The sequence below is a fragment of the Telopea speciosissima genome, chromosome 4 (assembly GCF_018873765.1).
Source record: "Telopea speciosissima isolate NSW1024214 ecotype Mountain lineage chromosome 4, Tspe_v1, whole genome shotgun sequence".
Taxonomy (NCBI): Eukaryota; Viridiplantae; Streptophyta; class Magnoliopsida; order Proteales; family Proteaceae; genus Telopea; species Telopea speciosissima.
The window spans coordinates 5,788,659-5,797,397 of NC_057919.1; the positions used below are offsets into that span (position 1 = coordinate 5,788,659).

General features: G+C 39.1%; 1 protein-coding gene across 1 annotated transcript; it reads left to right on the forward strand.

The window, feature by feature from the left end:
- The first annotated feature begins 3,236 nt into the window (after nucleotides 1-3,236).
- On the forward strand, nucleotides 3,237-3,726 carry LOC122657669 (peamaclein-like). Its single transcript, XM_043852443.1, has 2 exons — nucleotides 3,237-3,365; nucleotides 3,523-3,726. Exons 1-2 carry the CDS (start codon nucleotides 3,278-3,280, stop codon nucleotides 3,711-3,713), a joined length of 279 nt encoding a protein of 92 aa, XP_043708378.1. The 5' UTR covers nucleotides 3,237-3,277; the 3' UTR covers nucleotides 3,714-3,726.
- The last annotated feature ends 5,013 nt before the right edge of the window (nucleotides 3,727-8,739 follow it).

Below are 8,739 nucleotides of genomic sequence, written 5' to 3' on the forward strand. Positions count from 1 at the left end.
TCATCCTCACATGAATTGACCTCACTGCCCTCTTATATATGATACCGTTTTGACATACCTCATTGGTGCACGCTCTACCTATCTTCTTGCTCACAGAACCCTCTCCCATTAATAATTTAGCTAAATTTGATGTAATGGTGTAACATAGATATTTTGTCATGGGAGGGTTTGGACTTTGGATTCTGGAGTCCGGGCTCCCGACAGGTTATGGTTGGGTTTAAATGTTTAATAAGTTTAATTAAGCAGGTAGTTGTTTGGGGAGTTCGATTCTTTTGCACATACCAATAGGTGAACGTACATGTGAGAGCCAACCACCTGTCCTCGACTGGAGGTAGTCGATTGGGTACCTGTGCTTGACTGGAGTGGACAGACAGGGTAAGGCCCGGCCCATTTAATAATCAGATTAGATCCAATTACGAATTGATTTCCTCTACACGTCCGAAGGTACGAGTTAGGTAACACCTGTCCCATTTATTGCCATGTAAATGGTGAAGAAGGGTAATCCATTAATTAACTGCCAATTTTAACATTTGACCAATTCAGCTGAAAACTGGCTTGCTCGCTAGGTAGGCCGGGCTAGCAATTGACACACAGACCAGACATGTGTCAACTCTCGTGGGTGAACCAGCCGTGTTAGAAGACAAAATCTTGTTCTATTTCGACCATCAAATAGAACCAGATTGGCCGGTCCGAAACCGAACTTCCCAAATATAAGGAATGTGAGGAACCGTAGACATATATACTACAAACGTTAGGTAGGCGGTAGCTCAGCTGTAATTTTCCCAAACAACATAACAATAACTCAACCTTATTCCAACTAAATATGGTTGACTATACAAACCCTTACCTTCCAATCAGCTCTTATTGACCCAAATATAATCCTTATAATCAACAATAATCATCTAATCTGGTGTTAGGATCATCTGTATCTTTCAACCTTTATTAGGCTTTCATTTTGACTATATAGAGGATTACTTTAGCAAATCCCAACCGTTGGATGTATGAAATTAAGGAGTCTCTGAATTAGTTAGATGTCAACTTGTAAGAAAATTTTAGGCCTTCAACCTATCAGATGATCCATCCTTTATGTTAATTTTCTTGTATCAAGTTTTTCTTCACCCATGGTCGAGGGAGCAAGGGCTTGGACGGTGTTCTTACTTCATAGCGTATCACGCAATAGTGGAGGTATTTTCAAATGAAGGGGCAAATATTTATGGTCATCGGTGATGTATGGTTCTTTGACCATGGTCAAAGAAAATTTTATCCGCATTTATTTGTATTATCAATGGTATAAAATTAAGACGAAAATTTTCCTTCATTAAGGGTGAAGAGTTCTCTTTATCTAGGATGATTTGATGCCTTGATTGAATTCTTGGAATGGTAAATATTATCATTAACTCATGCCGTCCCTCCCTTGTCAAATATCCAAAATAATATTTCTCGGTCCAATAAAAAGGCCGTATATATTCTCTCTTCGCCATAAATTAACAAAGGAAAACCCGGTTAGTTTTACGTCAAAATTTCCTACCTTTGCCTTGAGGGATAGAGAACTGCATTTTGACGAAAAGTTTGAACCCTGAGTTGGAGAGGCTATTAAGGGCATCTTTCCGTTTTTGTTTTTGTTTTTTTTTGGGAGGATGGAATTTGGACCTCACCTGACTGTTAATGTTATTAATATAATAAACTGATAAAGGGTTATGGGAATCGACATCCTCTAGTTTCTCCTGCCCCTACTTTTATATGCGTTTTACACACAATGAGACGCATAAAGATTGTCTTATCTTCGTTCGAATAAGATATTCGTACAGGGATAAGGCGATCTTTGTGCATCCCATTGTGTGTAGGACGCACATGAAAATAAGGGCAGGCGAAAGTAGAGGATAGAATGATGGTAGTAGTTTCCATTTTCTAGTGTATTGGGTTTGGGGTGGAGATTGGAGAAATGAAGATAAAGAAACGCACAGGAAAAGGTGTAGAGACGATAATCTAACGTTGTAGTAGAAGAAGATGCTAATTGATCTAATTAATCATCTAATGCGGTTTTACTTATTACTTGCAAAACATAAACTGTAATTTAATTTAGTAGGAGCTCGACGCCTCGACCCACAGACAGATCATGTGACACCGACACACATAGCTGACTCACTCTCATTTCTGTTTCATGGGACCATCAGTTAATTGTTTCAGTCAATTCATGGGTCCCTCCCTCCCTCTCTCTCTCTGTTTTTCGCCATTTTTATTAGTTTCTCATGGTCCCTCCACTGGGAGTCCCAGGTTCCCACTTCCAACCACTCCTGGAGATCGAGTCTGAGTCTCAGGTTCCCACCTCCACTCTGGTTCTCTAAAACTAAAACCTTCCGACCTATCCGTGCTTTACTAGTTAACGCGCTCTTTTATTTCCTGTCTTGCTCCCTGTGCGGTGCAGTGGTTCAGTTTCTCTCGATCATGGAGAGATGAAAATGACGTTTTAACTTCTATCGAGCAATGGGTTCAGGCAAAGGGTTAGATTGTCATTTCCAACCCCTAGAACTGGACCACTGTACCACTGTACCACTGTACCACTTTACCAAGCAACGATATGATATTTTTTTTTTTTTTTGGGTAACTACGATATGATATTTTTTCAGTAGTGACGAACAGCGAACCAGCACCGCTTACCTTTCAAGGCACTTTACTTTATTATTATTGCACAAATGTTCATGTGCTATAGTACTATACCACTTCACTGTAAACACCAAACGACAATAGCAGTTAAGGAGAGAGAGGTGAAGGTGCCACCAACTTTCTCAACCATGGAACCCGCGTGAGGCGTGATGGCTCCCCCTCTCTCTCTCTCTCTCTCTCTCTCTCTCTCTCTCTCGTACTGGGTCAGGGTGGTTGTCGCAGCAGATAAAGGCTGATTCCATCGGTGGCTTCCAAACAAAAATCATGACAGACTGTAAATTGCTGTGTTGTCTTTCTTTCAGTTTCATTTTTTACTATTCAATACATTTCGTGTCAGAATTTTGTACGTTCTTGCGAGAGCGAAGTAGACTCGTTTGTTTGTGAGATTTTTCTTTTTTTTTTTTTTTTGGGGTTAAACGTTTGTTTGTGAGACTCAGTGTGAGACCCCTTCCCTTTACTTACTTATTATAAATAGGACCCCAACTCATCCTTGTTCAACCCACTTCAAGGTTCAGTGACTTCAGTCTCTGCAACTGCTCCTGATTTCCTCCCCTCTCTAATCACCTTTCACAAGTTCGCTCTTCTCTCTCCCTACTCCCTAATCGTCGTGAAGATGAAGAAGTTTATGTTCGCAACTTTGCTGCTTATGGCACTTCTCCTCACCTCTTCTTTTCTTCAGGCCGCCATGGCTGACGACGCAAGTAAGGCCTTTTTCCAATGAACCCATCTTCGCTGCTCTTTTTCAGGGTCTATTGATTTGCTTAATTTCCTCGTTGATTTTAGTAATGTTGGTTTTGTTTCTGTCTCTCTCCCTTTTTTCTTTTTTTTTTTTTTATTTGTTTTTGGTACTTAAAAAAGTGTTAGGTTTGTGCGACTCAAAGTGCAAGAACAGATGCGCCAAAGCAGGAATCATGGACCGTTGCTTGAAGTACTGTGGAATCTGCTGCAAGCAATGCAACTGTGTTCCTTCGGGTACTTATGGGAACAAGCACGAGTGTCCTTGTTACAGAGACAAGAAGAACTCCAAGGGCAAGCCCAAGTGCCCTTAATTAAAATCTTGAAATCCCTTTTAATTACACCTACTGTGAATTAAATTAATGAGTTTAATTAGGTGAAGAGATGTGTTGTAGTCTATTAGCTTGGTAAGAACTAGGAGTCGATGATCAAGAGAGCTTTGATGAAATTAAGTCCTAGAGGGCTTTGAATATACTAATAAAAAGTGAATAAGTTATCTTATAATTAAGGTCTCTCTCTCTCTCTCTCTCTCTCTCTCTCTCTCTCTCTCTCTTTCTTTTTGATTCTTACTCTTACAAGTTAGTTCACAGAATCGAAAGGCTGAGAGAGAAGCAATTCCCGAGTAAATCTAATATATAAAGCAAGCAAAGTTAACTCTGAGCAACCATATTAAAGGGAGACAGACATAAAGCTTTGAATTCGCACAGGAATCTATTTATTGAGTAAAATTTTTAGTTTATTATTTTTACGTTTATGCTTCCTGTGACCTTGGACGACTGTTAGACAGGATACGAGGAAGCCCGCCACCACGTGAAATGACATTTTGACTATCTGAGTGGGCTGGTGGCATTATGGGCCGTTTTGTCGTCTGGCGGACTCCTCAACTAATGCACCCTACCCATTTGAAATTTTATCCTTTCTTGTTATAGTACGGTACTGTAACTCGCATTACGCGCCAGCTACAGAGGTCATGTGCATCATGTGAGATCTACTGTGCCATATGATCTCTACAGCATCCCATAATGCTTTATAATATCATGCTGTAACAGGAAAGGATAACGTTTCCTATCCCCTTTTGCATGCACGGTGACATGAGGTGAGATGGTGAGACTGGGCCAACTGGCTGAGGCCAGATTTAAATGACAACGGGTACTTCTCCTTTGTTACACTACTTTTATTAGATGAAGAGAGGCCCTCCACTAAAAGGTAGTGTGACCTTTGGGGCTTGGTTTGGGATTTCCAAACCTAGGGTTCGGGCCGTGAGCCTGGGCCGGTGAGTCCTTGGGTTAATCATATCCTGGGTTTGTATGTATATAATAATACATATTCAAGGAAAATTTTCTTCTAAAAATAAGGGAAAGGCTCTTTTGAGCCTAAGGCGTACACTACCTGCACCTTCTCTTTCTCACATGTATTGTAATAATAATTTTCATAAATAAGAAAAACAATTATTAAAAAAGATGTGTGAAGGTATGGTGAATGTAGAAAAAATGCTATCTATGCAGGTGTGATGTCCTGCCTCTGCATCAAGACATAGGGAACGTGCGAAATGCTTGTCGCACCTCATGGAAAGGTGGAATTTTTTGGGGTATGATGGTCATTTTACGCATGACGCACTCCTGTGTCTGGGTGCATGGGTAGGGCACCACACACCCCAAGGTAGCATTCTCTTTCCAAAAAAGAAAATAAGAGAAATCTCTCAACAGTCCAGATAGCAATCTCTTCCTTAAAAAAAATAAACAAAAGTTTTCATAAACAGTCGTGCATGTAAAATGACATAAAAACCCTTGAATTCCTTTATTTGATGGAATTGATGGGACAATCTCCCATGTATGAATGCCTTCCCCAAAAAAAAATAATAGAAATTCATCAGCCCAAATGCTTGGTTCAAATATATTTGTGAGAGCCTTAGAAGTGCGGGTCTTGAAATTTAACCATGAGGCCCATGACCACTTTTCCCTTTGGCGGCTCTCTATATACTAGCCCCTTGTAAGGACGTTTCCTTGCAGTTTATTTCCTTTAGCCACTAGTGTCCTCCATTCCCGTTACCCCACTCTAAACCGGTTCTTTTCCCAGTGACTTAATATATTTTCTTAGAGATGAAGAACGTTAACTGGTCATGCAGAGAGAGCGACGTGTACCTGTGTCTTGGCATAGACGCGCGCACAATAACTGATACACCGCCATAAAAACGCAAAAAGAATCAAGGGTGCACCGATAATTTTGTGCGTGGCTATGTCAAAATAGCTACAAACACATAGCAATAATCAAAAAATTACTTTTACAATTCTTAGCATGAAGTATAACTTTTAGTTAGATTGAGTAACATCACAATATTCAAATACTTACAATTAATTTTCTCCTAGCAATTGCTAAGGAAACAACTGCTACTAGCTACCCAACATTACACACCAAAAAAATAAAAAGTAAAAAATTAAAAAAAAGGGAACGGGAAAGCATATTTTCTACAGAAGAACTTTTATCAGGAACAGGGAAGTAATACTTATTATAGAAACGGGCTATTTATCATGGCTTGATACAAGAAATAGTTGATATAGTATGATTTTGAAGGGTCAAAAAAGAATGATCTTGAACCCTCAAACATGAATTTCTTGATATGAGATGCCATCTTCAATATCTCTTCATCATCTTCCTCAAAACCACTGCAATTCTTTGCATCCAATAAAACCAAATCCTTACAACCCTCCAGTATTACCTTTAGGCTTTTCTTTGGCATAAAACTTCCACTCAGCTTTAAATACTTAATCTTTGGGAATGTAGTTGCGATTGCAAATGCTTCTTCAGTTGCTAGAGTACCAGTAGTAGAAAACCCAGAAAAGTTTTTGCAGGAAAGACTGATTTGGGTGAGGATCTCTGTAAAAGAGTCTCTTGGTATCGATAGAAAGGAGAGCTGCTCCAAATTCTCCCATTTGCCTATGAATTTCGGCAAATATTGATTAAGTAACTCCATACATTTAAGATGCAACAGATTTACATCAACAAGGTTTAAAATCTTCTCACCCCAATTGCCATAATCCCAAAGCTCAGTTCCCACATTTAAAACTCTCAAACTTGGGAACCTGTTATAATATATAAACAAAAACCAGAATATATATAAGATTAAAGGAAACATATCTAGACTTGGTTTTGTATGGATGCCTAAAGGAGCCATAGACTTACTCCTCGGATACATATTGCAAAGCCTCTAGTGTACAACCAACTGGGAGAGCAAGTTGGGTTGCAGACCTGCAACTTCGATTTGCAGCAAATTTGAAGAAATTTATCATGAAATCAGAGAATTTCAGCACGGGTTGTGAGAATCTTAACAATGTAGAAGCGAAAAGACTTGTTGAGAAATCAAGATTAGTCCAGCATTGAGGACTGAGAGTGGCTCTGTACCATGATTTACACACTAAGGGAACATCAAAGATCAGAGAATCCAGCCCCACCCTTTCAAACCCCACCACCAAACAATCTTCATTCAACTCTTCCCATCTTCTTTCTTCTTTAGAGATTCCAATCTCAGGGTATGATGAGTTGTCCATCTCTCTCAGTTGCAAGAACTTGAGAATTTGGTAACTGGGTTTATAATGGAATACTCGGGAGACCAAAAGGATTCCATACTCTTTATTAATGGAATTTAAGTATTATGATGGGAACTGAAAAAGCCCAAGAGTAACATGGGTGTTACAGTTCAGGGAATTCTAAGAGGATTTTTTCCTTCTCAATAGATTCACTTAAAAGTGCTGTCCTATTTATATTTATAAACAGGTAATTAAGAGAAGAAACTAATCTCTCCTTAAAATCAGGAGAATCCTAAATTAATTGAACGACCTTCAGTAACTCTGTTGACCAGAGTTTGTTTATACTCTGTTACAATGGTTCACTTCCAGTAACTGAAATGTTACCCATTAGCAGTCCACCTCAAACTGGTTGGCCGGATGACAAGTTTGTTAGAGAGAGTGAAGATGTATCGGACATCAAGAGATTTAGTGGCGACAAAGTCCACAAACAAAATGAAAGTCAATCGCAACATGCTTGGTCTAAGAGTGAAGATTGGGTTAACGGTGAGATATGTGGCATTGAGATTATTAGACCACAGTATTAGAGCAGAAGTAGAGGTAAACCCAAGTTCCTTGAGAAGATATTGAAGCGAGAAGATTTCGATGGTCACACAAACAGAGGCAGCGTTTGGTATGCATTCTAAGTCAATTTTGCCTTCTCAAATGATTAAAATAGTTTTTTTTTTTTTTTTTTTTTTGTATGATCGAAAATGTAAAATCAACCTAGAATGCATATCAAACACAATCTTAAGTCTTTGTATTTAGCTTTTGGAACGAGCAACGTAGGGTTTTTTTTTTTTAACACCAGAAGATTAAATTGCGACCCAAGGAAGATGTTATATCCACATGTAGAGCGACATTGATGTTAAATATGGAAGCACCACAATTAATCAATTCAACTCTTCCCATCGCTCTCTTGGTAATTGGATTTAGGAGGGAATCCCGAGGAGACCAATAGTATCTTAGCATATTAATGGATTTTAATTTTCATGATGGGAACAGACCCAAAAAAAAAAGTACGAGCGATAGGAGAAGGGAAATATCTTAATTTTGTGTTTGCTATACATTCTTGAAATATATTTTGGGTCTCAAGATGTATTTTGAAACTTAAATTCTTCTATAATTTCTTGCTTCGGATGCTTTCTAGATCCGCAATCTATTTCTAGAATGCAAACGAAACTCTGTTAATTAATCCACCAAGACAGGATTATGGCTTCACAGTAGTATCTCTTGGAAAATCATATTTAAGGCTGCAATAGGCAATAGGACTGGGTTGGGCAAGGATTTTTAAAACCCTGCCCAACCCTGGTTCCCCTTAGCTTAGCCTAGGCCTGTACTGGTTCTGATTCTGATTCAGGGCCTAAAAACCTCAACCTAGGCCCAACCCTCCTGCCCTTAGCCCATCCCAGGCCCGCCTTGATTGGGCTTGATTGAGTTAAAGATGGGTTGGACCTGATTCATCCTGGCCCTGTTTTGCCATAGTTACAATTATCCTTATTTCAAATCAATTCAACCCACTTTTGTAAAAAGAAAAAGAGATGGACAAGTCCATCTGGCGGAACTAATTAAGGTAGAAGCTCATCCTCAGTAACATTGAATATTGTTGAACCATCAAACATTGTGGTCTTGTGAAAGCTTAGTCAATATATTTTGATAAGATCTTCAAAAACTCTTCGTCAACTTCTTTGCAATTCCTTGCATCCAATAGAACCAGATCTTTACAACCCTCTAATATTATCTTTAGGGTATCCTTTGGCTGCAAAATTCGATAAGTTGG

Excerpts from the sequence above, each read along its gene's own strand:
- LOC122657669 (XM_043852443.1), top strand. The coding sequence starts at position 3,278 with ATGAAGAAGTTTATGTTCGCAACTTTGCTGCTTATGGCACTTCTCCTC. Across the intron at positions 3,366-3,522 it reads CGCCATGGCTGACGACGCAA|TGTTAGGTTTGTGCGACTCA; the intron begins GTAAGGCCTTTT and ends TACTTAAAAAAG.